This window comes from Pagrus pagrus (assembly GCF_965226575.1).
Source record: "Pagrus pagrus genome assembly, chromosome: 8".
NCBI classification, from domain to species: Eukaryota; Metazoa; Chordata; class Actinopteri; order Spariformes; family Sparidae; genus Pagrus; species Pagrus pagrus.
The window spans coordinates 9,835,777-9,852,867 of NC_140192.1; the positions used below are offsets into that span (position 1 = coordinate 9,835,777).

General features: G+C 39.7%; 1 protein-coding gene across 3 annotated transcripts in view; it reads right to left on the bottom strand.

The window, feature by feature from the left end:
* The window catches only part of dmxl1 (Dmx like 1), a 57,825-nt gene that overhangs the window by 33,644 nt on the left and 7,090 nt on the right, over positions 1 to 17,091 (bottom strand). For 2 of the 3 annotated variants that reach the window (XM_084360107.1, XM_084360105.1), the window contains exons 4-21: positions 16,407 to 16,484; positions 15,820 to 15,898; positions 15,558 to 15,702; positions 15,283 to 15,349; positions 14,854 to 15,038; positions 13,820 to 14,024; positions 9,505 to 9,685; positions 8,707 to 8,883; positions 8,289 to 8,530; positions 5,644 to 6,358; positions 5,101 to 5,222; positions 4,517 to 4,606; positions 4,001 to 4,103; positions 3,763 to 3,882; positions 3,457 to 3,675; positions 1,456 to 2,711; positions 928 to 1,186; positions 129 to 262 (exon numbers count right to left, since the gene is read on the bottom strand). In XM_084360107.1, coding sequence (XP_084216233.1) covers positions 129 to 262; positions 928 to 1,186; positions 1,456 to 2,711; positions 3,457 to 3,675; positions 3,763 to 3,882; positions 4,001 to 4,103; positions 4,517 to 4,606; positions 5,101 to 5,222; positions 5,644 to 6,358; positions 8,289 to 8,530; positions 8,707 to 8,883; positions 9,505 to 9,685; positions 13,820 to 14,024; positions 14,854 to 15,038; positions 15,283 to 15,349; positions 15,558 to 15,702; positions 15,820 to 15,898; positions 16,407 to 16,484 — 4,377 coding nt within the window. The remainder of the gene's footprint in view (positions 1 to 128; positions 263 to 927; positions 1,187 to 1,455; positions 2,712 to 3,456; positions 3,676 to 3,762; positions 3,883 to 4,000; positions 4,104 to 4,516; positions 4,607 to 5,100; positions 5,223 to 5,643; positions 6,359 to 8,288; positions 8,531 to 8,706; positions 8,884 to 9,504; positions 9,686 to 13,819; positions 14,025 to 14,853; positions 15,039 to 15,282; positions 15,350 to 15,557; positions 15,703 to 15,819; positions 15,899 to 16,406; positions 16,485 to 17,091) is intronic. The other variant, XM_084360106.1, reaches the window with a different exon arrangement.

Genomic DNA, 17,091 nt, shown 5'->3' on the forward strand with positions numbered 1-17,091 from the left:
TTAACCTTGATGTGTACAATTCTGTATGTTTCAGCTACACTAGAACACCAACAGAATGCAAAATGTTGCTGTCCATGGTCATTTCTATACATTTTCTTTGAACCAAGCAGGAGCCAAAAGAGTCCAACCTTGTTCCCCGTTTCCTCTTGATCGTTGTCCAGGGGGTCCAAGTCCGCCATGCTGGGTGTTTGAAAGAGCTCATCATAAGCGTCAGTGTGACTGGAACCGTGCCCACTGTCTCCACTCACACTGCCCACTTTATCTGGAGGGAGGCACAAGACAGAGCTAAATCATAAAAGACTTGCATTTCAGAGGAGACACGCAGGAAAATCCCCTCCTGCTGGGGATGGAAGATTAAATTAAAATACCAAAGAGCAGGAATTACTGTATACATGTTTCTGCTTTCATTCTTTTCAGTTTGTATCCCCAGAGACACAATGAGCAGAAACTAGACGACCAAAGAGTATCAGTCTTAAACCTCCCGGCAAATTAGCTGGTAGTTGCTCTTTCAATTTAAATTACAATTTCTCTGTTTTTGTTTACATAACCGCTTAATAATGTATCTGAATGACCTTTTTGATGTTTGCCAGAAATAACATACTCTGATAAAGCACAACACCAAAGAAGTCTGGTCTTAGGTTAGCATAGTCCAGGGGTGCCCAAACTATTTTCCTTGGAGGGCCAAAAATGAAACCCTAATGTTGGGCAATGGGCCAATGGCGAAGACCTATTTTGCTGTGTGAATGCTGTTTTAGTGCCCAAAAAACCTCCTCTGCTCTGATTGTTCAGCTCTTAAAGGCCTGAGCAGACACCACCCACTATGTTCTACAATATGGGACCTTTAACTACTACTGAAATAAAAAAGTTAACTATTATTTCATGCATTACTGAATACCATTATTCTAAATCCATGTGTTGTTTACCCACCAGCGTTTGGTGATGTATCCTCATCAGCTGCCAGAAGTGCATACAGAGGCAGAGGAGGGATGGAGCTTATCTCTGTGTAGTCGGGGGAGGCGTTCTCTGCTTTGCTGAACATCTTCCTGTCCCTGGCTGTGCTGCCTCCAGCGCTGATGGTTCGAGAGCGAACACGTTTCTCTGGATTGATGGTGCTGTCTTTAAGAGCCACAATTTCTCCTGCGATGCATTTTACCAGGTGGGAGAGGATGGCTTTGGCACGGTGAACCTTAAGATGGACAAATCACGTTGCATGTTTATATTTTAAACATAAGTCAACTATTATTACTTTCTTATGTAAACCAAACGCAAAAATGTTGAATTTCTGGCATATTTAATCTTTCAAATGCTTTGCTACTGCTTCAAACCTTGTGAAATTCAATTACATTAACTGAAAAAATTACAAAAAAATGGTTTGTCAATACTGGTGAAGGTGCCTAAATAAAGAGCAACAATTAAATAAAATATGACAGTATGAGAGCAATTTCTTTAACTTACCTTCCCAAGATCCATGAGTTCCAGTAGCTGTACGGGATGATACTGGGGCAGAGTGGGAAAGAGTTGGTGAGCTGCTTCAAAAAGCCCAGAGTCCTCCATCTCTACAGGCAGGTCGTAAGCTGTTCTCTTCCCACTGAGCTTCTGAGCCAGGCTCATCATCGATCTGGTCAGGGCCCTTTTGGGAGGGGCAAGTGATGACATGGGGGCCCCAGAGCTGAAACCCTCCTCCTGGCTCTGTCTGACGGCTGAGACTATTGAAGAGATGCTGCTGCTGATGTCTGTGTCTTGGGCAACTGTGACATTGGGTTTGGGTGGCGCTGGGGGCTGCCACTGAGAGTAGACGTGCATCTCACAGTCCATGCCTACTACCAAGATGCCATCTCGTACCCAGGAGAGGGAGACTGGAATGGGTAATGAGCCCTCAACGGAGGAGACCAGATCAACTGATCGAAGCAGAACAAGGCGAGACAAGCTCTGGTCTCTGCTGGCATCAGATGACAGACAGAGTTCTGGAGGTTTCCCAGAGAGACGACCATACATATATATTTTTGTGCCGATACCAACAGTCAGAACGTGTGACCCATTCTCTTGGGAGACCCAGTCCAAATGAACCAGGGTCTTACTAGTAGAACCTTGACAGTTCTCGTTAGGTATAGAAAAGTCTGCGTTAGCTGGGATATTGGCATTTCCAGTTGTGCTATTGCTAATACCATAGTTAGCTGTGGGATCTGTGCTGTCCAGTACTATGGTCTGCTCTAGAATCCACTGCGAACCACCAGTAGACTCACACTGGAAGATGGCAATGTGCACCAGTGGTTCTCTAGTGTTTGCTGGGCTGGGGCTTGGAGGGTGATTTGGGCTACACTGTACAGTCAAGGTTGGGGCCAGGCGGTTGTTGTAGTGCACATGAGGGGAGGAAGTCAAGGTGGGAGGAGAAGTCAGTCCGTGAGAGTTCAGATAAGGTGTTGAGATCAGAGGTGCGTTTGGCAACTGCCTGTAAGCTACTGCAATCCGTCCAGCATGACAGCAGCTAACCTCTATGGGGCGACCCTGTACATTTACTATGCTGCTGTTGGGAAGTGTCTCCTCCACCAGCATAGGCCACTCCTCCCATTGGTACACCAAGTCGTCCATACTGAAAGGCTTTGTCGCAGTGACATTACACCTCCAGAAGCGTACCTTTCCATCAGAACAGGACGTAGCGATAAGGTAAGGCACAAGGCCAGCTGGCAGAGAACAGGACGCGCTCAGGTGACCTAGGAAAAGAGTTGACAATATGCCATTAGTGAGGATGCTTTTTCTCAATCTCTTTCTCAATCTTCTTATAAACAGGCTAAAGTGGTCTAGGACTTGAGCAAGGTAACAGTGGTTGGTGTTCTTAATAGTTATAGTCATCTTCCAGATATTTTGTGGGCTTCATCTAATACCAGTTTTAATTACAATTTTTATTAATTTTGAGTGGAATTGCAGAAACCTTTTTTCACACTTTTAATTATGCCAACAATGAAAATTGTAGACAAAAATGTTCCCATGTTCAGACATGTCTGAAGAAGGGCCTGTGCTCGAAACACTGAATGAAGGTTATAAATGTTCACTGGAGCATTATCTAGTGTGCAGACTCTTTTTTCTGTTTTTCAAATTAAATTCCTTCCAGCACCCATCGTTCACTGTATTCGGATGTGTGCGCTTTTGGGACTTACCAATCATTTGCTTACTGAAGGACCCCTCCTTTAGAAATAATTAAATAGCTCAGTTGCTGCTCTCTGCTATTAGACTGGCATACTTGCAACGAGGACACTACTTTAATTCCATTATTATAAAGTGTAACAAAGAAAATGCAATTAATTATGACCTCTATAATTAATAATAACACTGCTGCTTCTTCTACCATCAATATTTACTTTTTCATACAAGAATGGCCGTGTATTGAGCTCAGGGACTGTGTACTTTTCCTCCATGGATTTACGTCATTTCTATGTGAATGACTTCATTGTCCCTCACCTGCTGAGGGTGTAACACTGATTGCTTCCACCCCTTCTGGTAAAGACATCTCTTGGCTGTATAGCCTGCGTGTTGTGAGGCTGAGGCGACAGGCACTCTGCAGATTGGAAGTGCAGGGTTTACTTTTAGGAGTTACTGGAGAACTGAATGTGTCAAAGCTAAACTGAGAGCTGTTCATGGAAGAAGCTGTGGTGGGTTCTTTCTCCGTCGCGGTCTCTTCTGTGGGGACATAAACAGGAATAAGAAATGTTATGTTTATTTTTGTAACATCCTTTGAACTGTAAGTCCTTCTTTCAAAGCACCCACCCATGGTGACGGGTCGAGCAGCAAGATGGAGATGCCACATGTGGAGGAGCGAGCGACCTGTCGGTGTCAATTCGACCACCACAAGGAAAAAACGCGCTGAGAAGGCTGGCTCGCTAGAGGCTGCAGGAAAACACATACAAACACAAAGAGAATATTAATGAACAGTGCTATGGTGGTGCAAATATGAAAAACGTCTACATTTTGAAGCATTGAGTTGAAAACAATAACTTGTCCATACGTGGGTGAGGAGAATCAGGAGGTTCCTGTGTGCTCTCTGCTCTCTCACTACCAAGGATCAGATCCTCCTCAAAAACATGCAGGAGCTGGGTCTCTTTCCCCTGCTGTGGAGAACAACAGCAGCCATGTCATTCACACTGAACAACATGCTTCACCCACTGTGGAGCCAAAATGCAAACAGACACTGACGCAAGTTGTGTAAATCTTACACAAACATGCACACACGAAGACTGCCTGAGGGGATAAGAGAGGGTTTGCACTGCACCTCATGTTTGTTATATCATGACTGACCTCTCACAGAGACTCAGGTCCACAGCAGTGTGTGTAATGTTAACGATGGTCTACAGTTCAACTATGGCTTTTCAATTTATTGCAGTTTATATATCCTTTGTTTCAGGGGACAGGTTTATGTTAATATCATTTCAGCAAAGACATTTAAAGTGTCGGAGAGAGGGTAAGAATGAAGGATATTTTTCTTAAATACACTCCATTTGTCTAGGACTTTATGCATACTTACAAAGCAGGTAATGGTATCCAGCTCTATAATACAGCCTGGTTTTGCTGTGGATTGCTGACTGATGATGTTGAACACCTCGCCGACATATTTCTGTGAAACAAACATGAACATTTTCACATTATTTTATCAATATTGCACAGGCAAAACATACAAATACATGAGCGAAAATTTAAAATATGTAACTATAATCTGTATTGTCATTGGCAACACTAGTCTGAAAACCATAACTGTTTACAAGCAATGCAAGAAAGAATAAGACAACTATTTCTGCTCTCTCGAGGCTAAATATCAACTTCACTTCTTGCTGGATTCAACTCTGCTGTCTTGCGTTAGACAGATCACTTCCATTCATCTCAGTTCTCACATTATATTATTGTGCTCCTATGCAATTTTTCAACCGAGTCATTCAAGGCCGACACTAATGAAGAGGCAAGACTGCAAATTAACAACACTTTATTACCTCACTGATTCTGTTCGGGTCCAAAGGGTAAACAGTGAGGTGTTGTTAATTGTGTGCATAGAAAATAATTATTGCTACGCTGACTATACCCTGAAGAGATTGAGAATCCTGTCGGATCACTTACTGATATCTCAGGGTTGGAGAGCTCACTCAGGAGTTTCTTAGCTTCAATAACAGCCTGATACAGCCTGAGTGAGTGGCCGTCACTTGCCACAAAGCAAGCGCTGGGAGAGTTACAGTACACACCTAAAGAGGGGAAGAAAGAGAGAATTGATTTATTCCTCCATTACGCTCATTTTCTTATTAAACATTAAAAAAGACATATAGAGAATACCGAGGTAAAGTGCTTTTAAAACACAAGCAAATATCAAAGACGACAACAATTTCATTTGGAAATTTACAGCTTCCTTTAATATTATGAGTTGAAACTAGTTGTTTTCACAGGATTGTTTATTTATATACAAATTAGGGTGAATGGACTGAAAAAACTGTTTTAAAAATTATATATATGGGGATTTTATGACCCAAAGCTACTCTCAATAAGTCATAGTTATTCATAAAAAGATAACTGCATTTCCTTCAGATTATTGAACCAAAAAAGCTGCAATTATGAAAATGCCTGAACAGAGAATAAAGTCCTCAGAAATCTCCAAAAATATTTTCTCACCTAAACAGCTGCTGGGAATGAGTGTGGGCAGCCAGGCTACATTAGAAAATGCTGATGCATGGAGAGAATTGATGCGAGCAAGCTCAGAGACGCCGCCTGATAAAGACAGTGGGCCAACAGGATCTACTCTCCATAAGATCAGCTCACTGTAGATCGCATTGGGATCCTGGGAAACCGCACCCAATGACACCCGGCTGGGACGTCCCCGCGGCAGAGATGCTAAATAAGAGAAACCAGAGTAGCAGGCGTCTCGGGGAGCAAGGATGTTGTCTACCTCCGGCGTCCTCAAGGCGTTGTGGTGTGAGGTGGTGAGGAGGAGAGGCAGTAACGAGTGACAGGCTAGGTCATTGAGGTGGAAGCGGTGGCCACAGTACCGTGACTTGTGAGAGACGCTGAGCACAGTAGAGAAAGCTGAGTCCTCCGCGAAGCTGACTGCCCACTGGTTCAGGGAGCCGTCAGCGTGTTTGGAGATCATGAGGACGTTGGGGGTGAAGATGCTCAGTCGAAGACTACTGCTGGGTGCAGCTTTTCCTTGACCTCCGTAGCTTATTAGAGCAGATTTGGTTTGAGGCAGCGCGCTCCCGGGCGGTCGCTGTCTGCCATGTTGGATAGCCAGATCCACATTCTTGTTGCAGGCGTACATAACCACACTGTGGCTGAGGGAGATGGCATCGCCTGTGGGGAACGCGACAGGTATGCGGGACACAAATGACACCTGAGAGAGAAAGAGAGACATCATAGCAGTGAAATACAAAGCAACTCAACATACAGCTCTGAGGATGTGATAAGAAGGACTCAGTTAGGGCTAGGTGATATATTGATATTATATTGTTTTTGTGATATGAGGCTTTATATTGTCTTAGATTTTGGATAAAGTTATACTGTGAAATGGCATAAGTGTTGTCTTTGTGTGTTTTAAAGGCTTCGTTACAGTAAATTGATGTAATTTTTCGGAACCTAAACTCTTCTACTTGTTATAATACTTGCCTTTACCCTCTTTGTCACATTACTGATAATCATTTATCAAAAATCTCATTGTGTTAATACTTTGTGAAAGCACCAATAATCATATTGTATCAAAATAGAGATATCTGGTCAAAAAAAAAACAAAATAGTGATATTGGATGTGATCACTCAGTCCTGGTATTCATAAAGTGCTTTTGAAGAGAGTTCACCATATTGAGATATTCATTGTCTATCACCATGAGCTAAAAATCTCACAATATTATTTCAAGGCCATAGACTCAGTCAATCAAGTAACTTTATTTAAGCTTGAAATAAGCATTCGAAGATCAGGAAGTCACTTCAGCTTAAAACAAAAAGGCTGAAGTTCCACTATTCTTCATTCAGAATTTGAAAACTGACTTTCTAAAATTAACTGTATCATTGATGGAGACTCGAGGGATTCAGGCTTCTCTTCACTTACCACTTCATATATGTAAAAAAGAATAATGTTCAACAATACTTATGCTAATAATAATACTAGGATCCTGTCTGTTTCCTCTAATTAAACCAGCCAGGCCTAATCAACCTGAATGTCAATGAAACCAGGGATTCTTTTAGCTGCCTCGCCTGACTGGCAAACTGCCATTTCACAAGGTTCTCATTATTTCACCGTTAATAAAAATGCATCAGGGGGACTTTTGAATTTGATTTTGAAGTCACACATAATTAGAAGGTAATTGTCTAAATGGCTGGATGAAAAGCCATTAGAATAGGAGCTAGGCCATCACAGCTGTCAGAATGATTCACAACCTTATTGAGATGACAAATTAATACTCTCCCCAAGAAGCACTTTGTGAAATGGTGAATACAAACAAGTCATTTGAAAGAGTGACCAAAGGAAAGTCTTCTTAGTTCATAGTGTTCATGAAATTATAAAGTAATATTTGCTTTACTGTAGTTTCCCATCATAACATTTCTGTGTCTTTGTATTTCTGTATCAATCTCTGAAGTGGGACCATACACATTAGGATGATTATTAAATTAATATTAATATTTGTAGGTTGTAGTGAAAACACTGAATATCTCATAATGAACGTAAACAAGTAATATGCCTATTATTAGTACTCACTGCTGTCAAACTAGTATGTCAGCATTGGGATATTTTGGCTGCACTGTCTCGTCAATTCCTATACCAGTAGCTCGCTAATAGCTTTAGCAACACCAACTTCCTAGTCTGTCAATATTCAATATTTTCATATGGCCGAATAAGATGATTGGATGGTCTTATTAGAGGCCTGCAACAACTGTATTTTATATTTGTCAGAGCATTTGATTTATTAATTGCTTTCAAGCCTGCAAGACAGAGTAAAGGTTTTGCACACCTTAAGGTCGACAGAAACGTAGGAGAAGACCGAAGGCAGACAAAATCAGGAAAAAGACTCACGCACACTGTGTCCACTACACTTGCAATTAAGTTTATTGACAACATAAATGTGGAACTGTTCAAAAGGATGACACGCAAATTTGTGAAGCGTTTCCACATTTTTGTTGTCAGTAAACTTAATTGCAAGTGAAATGGACAGTATGTGAAAGTCTTTTTCCTGATACAGATAAAATAAAAAAATGCTTCCATCATAACTTAGCAACCCTACATTGTTTTATAAAAACAAAAACATAAACCATATCAACAATGACGATACCTGTGCTTGTCTGAACATGCCCGGCTGGTATTCATCTAACCAGTCGACATGCCAGACTAACAGAGAGCCGTCCATGGGATGGATACTGAACAACATGTCCGCGCCTTTATTCCACTCCTCTAACAGCACGTCCACCTGGTGCTTCACTGCTGCCAGAGGAAGCTCCACAGCCTCAGGTCCTTGGGAGTCACTTGGCCTGCTACCAGAATCTTCTTCATCAAAGTTCTCCTCATCTTCAGGCTCTGGAAGAGAAATCATAGTGTCTGATGTAAATTCTGGAAATCAGTATTGAAAAGTCAGCATGATGCAATATATAAAAGTCTGACTTCTAGTCTAGCCTTGACAGTGTTATTCCCGCTACATATGCACAAACAGTTCAAATAAAGTGCTATGGCCTGATCCAAATTTATTTCTGTACCTTCCTGGGAGCATTCGCTCTGTTGCTCCAAGCTGCCTCGGAGCTGCTGCAAGAAGACTTCCATGGCTAAAGTGAAATGAAGCTCTTTGTTGTTGAGCCAGTGGACAGTAAAAGGACCTCCAGGTTCCTCATCATCCACAGCACTCAGAGAAGAGATGGAGGGCAGCAGAGGAATGTCTGCAATTAAGATAGTAACAGAAAAATATGTCACAAAGTTTGCAAAAAGATGGCATAGAATGACAGAAATTTACACTACATGAGATTGGGGGCATGCAGGACAAAAAGATGTCTGCTGGAGCAAATTATCCTTCACAAATAAGAGCATGTTTTGAAGGATGCTAAAACATAATTCAAGCACACAAATACAATCCTAAAAGACTTCCCAGCCTCAAGGCTCAAAGATTTTACCCTGATTACCCTCTAAGAACAAAATGAAAAAGCCTCACAATTACTTTGAGCAGCTTGCACTGGGCACAAAAAAATCACTTGGATGTTAAATAAATAACTACAAAATGTACAGCATTTTTTGCCATTATAAACAGAGGTGAAGGCCTCTGACCTCAAGCAGTTTATAATCAATCCAAGTTAACAATCCTGGCAGTAACTATGGCGTAGGAGTAACTTATATGTAGCTGTGTCACATTATTTTCTTTTCTTTAAAAAGTACTTCTTTACCATCGTGCAGCTACAAAGTCTTCACTAAATTAGGAGAATTAGTTTGTTGTACAACACAATGCCGGTTACAAAGATCAACAGTATTCTGAGTTTGTTATAGAAACTTATGTGCTAGAGTCTAACCTGTTGCAGGGTTGATGCTTGCAGCAATGTGGAAGTGGCAGAGAGCGTTGGCATGGGGCATGTTGCTGCTGATCTTCTTGTGGTTGTAGTGTCGACTCTGATTGTGAGGAAGGCAGCCAGTCAGAGAGGGCTGTGGCACAACCCGACAAAAGGAGGCGTGCAATGATTCCGGGAAATTAAACTGTGAGGAAAAACATTAATTATTCAAGTTAATAATTAAAGCAACATTATGCAGCTATTTTACCTTAAAATAACAGTTTCAAAATCATGTTGATGGTACAGTGTCTTGAAAAAGGGTGAACGGTGTCGCCGTCTCAGCCACTCCGCCCCCCATCACTTGTTTCTGCACTATGTAACTTCAGTGAGAGGGGAGGATCACAGTGTTACATACATGTTTACTTCAAGATACAACTTTTCAACACATAATATTATTATTATATATATGATGTAATGAGTTTTGTTTGTAGTGAGCACCTACATTACGTCTGACAAATTGTTACAGACCTGGGATTTGTATTTATGACAGTTATGTTGCACTCAGTGACTGTGGGGGGCTCCAAATCGCACAAAAAGCCAATTGCTACATAATATTGCTTTAATAAACTGTATTTAAAGTGTTTTTACTTCTTATTACCCTTTTCAGGCTGAAAAAGCAATACAGGTTAAACATGCTCTTCAAGATTGATCTGAATAAATTAACTGCTGCTTACTAACAGGGCTTCACTACTCTCCTTCCAGCCTTAGTTGAGTGCTCTGCTTCTGTGAAGAAGTATTTCTCTTTGAGATGGGAATTCAATTCAACATTATTGTACGGTGGCCCTGAAGTGCAAATCACAACGGCAAATCAGAACACACAACAACAAAACAGAAAACACAACAACAACTTACTAAACACAACAACAAATCAAAAACCACAACAACAAATCAAAAAACACAACCACAAATCAGAAAACACAACAACAAAACAGAAAACACAACAACAAATTACTAAACACAACAACAAATTACTAAACACAACAACAAATCAAAAAACACAACAACAAAACAGAAAACACAACAACAAATTACTAAACACAACAACAAAACAGAAAACACAACAACAAATCAGAAAACACAACAACAAAAAAGAAAACACAACAAAAAATCAGAAAACACAACAACAAAAAAGAAAACACAACAACAAATTACTAAACACAACAACAAATCAAAAAACACAACAACAAAAAAGAAAACACAACAACAAATCAGAAAACACAACAACAAAAAAGAAAACACAACAACAAAAAAGAAAACACAACAACAAATCAGAAAACACAACAACAAAAAAGAATACACAACAACAAAAAAGAAAACACAACAACAAATCAGAAAACACAACAAAAAAGAAAACACAACAACAAAAAAGAAAACACAACAACAAATCAGAAAACACGACATTAACCAAACCGGAAAAGGTAGGTACTCTCGGGCGACATGAATCGTCGCTGATTGGACTGGTCCGTCCTTTGAACCGGAAGGACAACACTGCCGTTTTCTTTTTTGTTGTTGTGTTTTCTTTTTTGTTGTTGTGTTTTCTGATTTGTTGTTGTGTTTTCTTTTTTGTTGTTGTGTTTTCTTTTTTGTTGTTGTGTTTTCTGATTTGTTGTTGTGTTTTCTTTTTTGTTGTTGTGTTTTTTGATTTGTTGTTGTGTTTAGTAATTTGTTGTTGTGTGTTCTGTTTTGTTGTTGTGTTTTTTGATTTGTTGTTGTGTTTAGTAATTTGTTGTTGTGTTTTCTGTTTTGTTGTTGTGTTTAGTAATTTGTTGTTGTGTTTTCTGTTTTGTTGTTGTGTTTTTTGATTTGTTGTTGCGTTTAGTAATTTGTTGTTGTGTTTTCTGTTTTGTTGTTGTGTTTCCTGTTTTGTTGTTGTGTTTTCTGATTTGTGGTTGTGTTTTTTGATTTGTTGTTGTGTTTTTTGATTTGTTGTTGTGTTTTTTGATTTGTTGTTGCGTTTAGTAATTTGTTGTTGTGTTTTCTGTTTTGTTGTTGTGTTTCCTGTTTTGTTGTTGTGTTTTCTGATTTGTGGTTGTGTTTTTTGATTTGTTGTTGTGGTTTTTGATTTGTTGTTGTGTTTAGTAATTTGTTGTTGTGTTTTCTGTTTTGTTGTTGTTGTGTTCTGATTTGCCGTTGTGATTTGCACTTCAGGGCCACCGTATTATTGACATGTTAACAACACTCAAGTTTAACTGCCCAATTTGTCTAAAAAAAGAGCCAGAGAGGAGCAGGCAGCATGGCAGAGCGGCTGAGCAAACAAGGGAGGCGCGTATAGGGAAGTGCACTGAAACCTCAACTTAATTTGGTACTTAAATTATGTCATTTGGGTTTTTTCTGTTGTTTCAACATGCAGTTCAAGACTTGAGCCCCTTTGAATGCTCACGACAAGGGATTAACCAGGAACAACAGTCTCATATGACAGAGTGCCCTGAATTTGAAAGACAGAACATCTTTAGTTTCATGGAGATCATTTAATATAATGATGAACGTCACTGATTTAATTCAGCTTTTTTTCGCTGAATGAGTAATATACAGTACCAAAGCTCTAAGGCTGCCATTTCTCCAAGTATTATTGAGATTAATGTGCTCATCACACCGGCAGTCGTCCTTTGTCAAATTTTGATGACAAATGTGTATAAAATCACTATTTGAGTATCTATGTGCCAAAGCTAACCATACTTTTGAATGGCTTTATATCTATGTAGAAAAATTAGATTGTGGTAGAAATCCCATATCACTGTCTCCTCTGGAGGTTCTCAAACAGCATCCTTATCAAGACACTTAATTAACTTCATTGATTTAGAAATCTTGTACTGTTCATCCCACCCTGAGGCATCATATTAAAATTGAGTTTAAAACATGGCTCTCTCAGCATTGTCCATTCAGTTTAGGAGGAGAGTTACCTCAGACTACAGCCTGGATCATCCAGCACAGTCTGTGATTTGTAATGAATAATTCCACACATGTACTCTTACAGACTGTCCTCAAGGCACCGTAGACAAATTTGCATACCTATTTTTCCTGTAATCTAATGTGCCCTGAGCTCTGTAAGTGCCAGGGAGACCCATAACCATTTACATGTTAATATTTAAATGGATGGAGGTATAATGTTTGAGGCCTAGTGGGGCTGTCAGCGACAACATAAGTCACTTAAAGCAGAGGGCACCGCCATTATAAATGTGAGCAAGCAGCAGCGAAATGAAACAGAAAAACAACCATCAAAAGTTAGAATTTTGAGTTGCTGCTCAGATTACAGAAAGGAGGCCAATATTTTTCACTGATGCTCGTCTTAAGCCCTGCAAAGCTTCAAAAACCATCTTCATGTCTGATAGCCAATTAATTTTCCCTTTTAACTCCACTAAGCCTCTGTTTTTTTCCCCCATCTTCTTTCTCAGCCTCCCTTTGCTCTTGTTCCCTCATCTCTGCAGCACCCTAATGTCCTACATTAGCGTGAGTGAAAATACAGTAGCCTGGCTTCTACACCAGCAAAACTAGAGATCGAAGCAATCGTGGTATTTACTTTCCCTCTATTGATAAAATCATGATTCTTATGGCATTTTGTAGCCATAATAGACACAGTGAGAACACTGTGATACAGCTTTAAAAATAATGCTTTTGATTCTGACCAAAACAAATTGTGTTGCCCTTAACAAGCACTTCCTTGAAGTCTTTTGATGCGGTGCGTCAAGATGACAGCTCTTCAAACCATCTCAATCTGTGTGTTACACTGTCAAATTATTGCAATGATATATAAATATGAAGGAAAGAAAGCAAGACATTTGTGGGGCTGCGATTAACGATTATTATTTTCATTGTTATTATTATTTACTCGATTGATCAATAAGTTGTGGAAAATGGAGAAACCCGTTTTCAGTTTTTCCCAAAGCACAAAATGACGTCCTCAAGTGTCTTGTTTTGTTCACAAGCCAAATATATTCAGTTTACTGTCACAGACATTTATATTACATTGAAGAAGCTAGAATTGTTACAGGCAAGTTGAATTTTATTGTGTTATAATGAGAATTGTTTATAATATTTTGTCAGCCCCATTCATATCAATGAGGGCAGACTAAATGTTAGAAACACCACTCAGTATAACACAAGAAAGTTCAACAGCATTGCAAACTACAGCCTCCAAAATGACCATGAAGTTGACTCAAAATCCCACTAAAACAGTAAACATACACTGAATGTTAAACATTCAAAAGGCATTTATCTTTATTCAATTTAAGGGAACTTGCATATAATTATCTTTAACAAACACGACATTAAATTATCTTACTTCCTGTGCTGTTCTTCCTTGCGTCTTCCCATTGCAGTTGTTTTTCTTAGAAGTGCCTGCACATCTGAGCGTGTCACCGTGTTGACCACCGGTGTGGTTGTTATGGTGACCAGACAGGAGGCTGTCACCAGGCAACAACGTCTCTGCCCAGAGCCGGCACACGCTGTCCTTACAGCAGGTGAGCAGAACGTTACACACAGCACCTCTGTTAGGAGAGAGGGAGGGGATAATGGTAAAGGGATTAGGAAGTTTGCTGCAGGGCACTGAACCTATCAGTAATGGGTTTTTTCATCATCCAAAGCTGATAGTACTATTCAACAGCAGGTCAAAGGGGAAACACCTGTAAAGATATAGGTTAAAGGTCAAAAGGTGTACAAGAGCCATAATGGCACAGGTGATAAAGAAATGACTGAATCTAATCTTGTCCTTAATGTAGGCCATGATTTCACAGCATGACACACCCATTTGCCTAAAGGGAAAGGTTAAAACAATTGGAATATACAAATAGAGCAGGTTTCCAAAGCTTGAAGCCTAATTTATAGCAGCAAATAAGCTTAGTGAGAATTTTGTCTTAATATTGCACTGTCTGCCTTTCAGCTCAGAAAATTAACACAGACAGGAAGAGTAACAATCATCTCTTCCTAGTCAATTCAAAATAATATTCCTGTGTGCTGAACTGTGTCACACAAGAATTTTAGTCAGAGAACAATTACAGGTCATGTAAGATTAGCAATGCTGTAACAAAGCAGGCACAACGAGGAGCTACAGTGCAGTGAGAGACTGTAATACTGTGCAGTGTCTAACCTATTTTTATTTCTATTTATTTATTTGTTTCCTTTTCATTTTCACCCAACCTATAAATACTGTTGGGTGGCTAAATAAACAGACAAAGAGATAATACCTGTCTACCCAGTAAAACGGGCCTTAAAGACAGGTTATGACAACTGAATGTTGTGTTAGCTTAAGCTAAAATAAACCAAGTGAGAAAAATAAATGAATCATCGCTGCAATTGTTATTTTAACAGTGTCCTCACCTTGGCATGTACTTGCTGGTTTTCCTCCAAGAGAAGCCGGTAACAGAGCGGGGATGGGCCAGGTAGACAAAGGAAAAGGCCAGCTCTCCCTGAACACCGACACTGGGCTCAGGAGGTGTGAAGAGTCTGGAAACACCTGACTTCCACTTGCTTGTACTGTACCAGACCTTTACAAGGCAGTCATCCTTAAGAAGAAAGACAAAGGGAGATACAGTTGTACTTTTACAAGTTAAAGCCATAAGGTTCGAGGTGTAAACCTTAAAAAAATGACATCAAAAGTATGTGGTACTTTTCAGTTACTTTACCATTACACATTAGTTCACAGTGTTTGGATTTGTCACGGTGAATAAACATGCAAACAAGACTTGCACAAACTATTCTGCATCAAAATCCATAAAGGTTTAGGAAGTCCTGATAAAAGTCACTTACCTGTCCAGCAGTAGCAAAGAATTCCCCATCAGGAGAGAACTTCATTAAACTGACAGGAGAGGCCGTCCTTCAGACAAAACAATTACAATTACGTATTTTTATTACTCAAAACTGCATACGTTTGTTTTTTCAGATAAAAAATACATGATGAGTAAAGGCAGCTGTTTAAGAATAAGTTGCATTCTATAACATTATTGTTGAAAGGTCCCTCCCTTTAAAAGGCACAGAGGTAGGCAGTATTATGTGCAAATGTTGTACTGTGTTTTTGTACTCACTTGCTCTGCCAGATGCATCTCCAGGTGGAATGAGCATCTCTTATGGTCATTTCTGTCTGTTTTCCCTCTTCTTCAGCTTCATCTTCCACTCCATCAACATTAGACCACAACTGGAGGCTACTAGAGCCAGTTAAGAGAGTGCTGCCTGTAAACACAAAAACACATTCACTCTTTTGGGACAGATAACGTGCATGTCACTTATTATATAATTTGTACTAGTTACTTTCATGTTACTGAAGGAGAGCTCTATGTTTGAAAGTACCTGTGGGGTGCCAGGCCAGGTTCCGAACCATAGAATCTAATACAAATTGACCAGTCTTCTGCCACTGGCAGTTGACCTTCTGTACAGAAAAAGAAAGACAACATTTATGAAGAAACATTAATGATAAAAAAAAGGACAGATTCTTAAGATTCTCATTTTTTTTTTTCCTTTATATCAGTAGTAACAACTGTAAACATGAACTAAAAGTGAATCTGCTCTCATGTGACACACATGTGATCAGTCCACACAGACAGCAGCTGTGCTACACCACTGTACTATACTGAGAACTTCTGCAATGAAAGAGATACTGGGTTGTGTTTAAGATGTGTAAAACTGCTTCACTCCTTATGACTAGTCTTTGACTTCTCTAACAACAGAGGACTGTTCAGCACTGACAAACCAAACCATGAAACTTGCGCACAAGCAAGAAAAAATATTTGTGCTTCCCTGGTGACTTTGTGATGAGTTTGAGAAACAATGTTCTGCTCTATTTCAAATAACAAGCAGCCTGAAAAAAGGAAGACCTCATTTTCAGGATGATCTGAATACATTTATGGCCAGACTGGAAGATAACGACGTCTACTCACAGTCAGTGATGTGTCTTTTGTGTCCGGGTGCTGAACAGGCTCAAAGACACACACTATGCTTCCATAGGAAGCTGCAATCTGTTGGCAGAAGAAAGGAAAAATAAATTATTTCTTTATCAAATTATACAATTATTAGTATTGCTGTACAATTACAATTTGTAAACACATTTTAAAGATATGTTTCATTACACAATCGTCAACTGTATGTTGTTGTTTTTTTAAACACCCTACAAACTCATGTGAAAGAAAACTCCTTGTTTTTATTTTTACACTTTAGACAGTGAATAATGAGTGTAAATCCTTATATAAGATCCTAATTTGGAGTAAACAAAACTAAAACCTTGAGCCTATAATGACCCAGTATTGAGTCAACATTGACTTGTCTACTAAAGGTACATTTCCCATTCATGCATTGGTTGAGCCTACATGCTCAAGTGTTTTTCATGAGAGCCCAGTCACAATGTTAGACATCATGACTGAATGGGTGAAATTTCTGTGGCAGTGACCATAAATACCAAACCTAATGAGGTCCAGGTCTTGGAACAAGCTGTCTCTCTATTAAGGTAAATAATAAGCCTACTGTCAGAGAATGAATACCGTGAAGCAGTGAGTCACACACTCACACGTTCAAATGTGCATGTATTATTTGACACACAAGCCATCGCATGCACAAGCACGGCCTCAT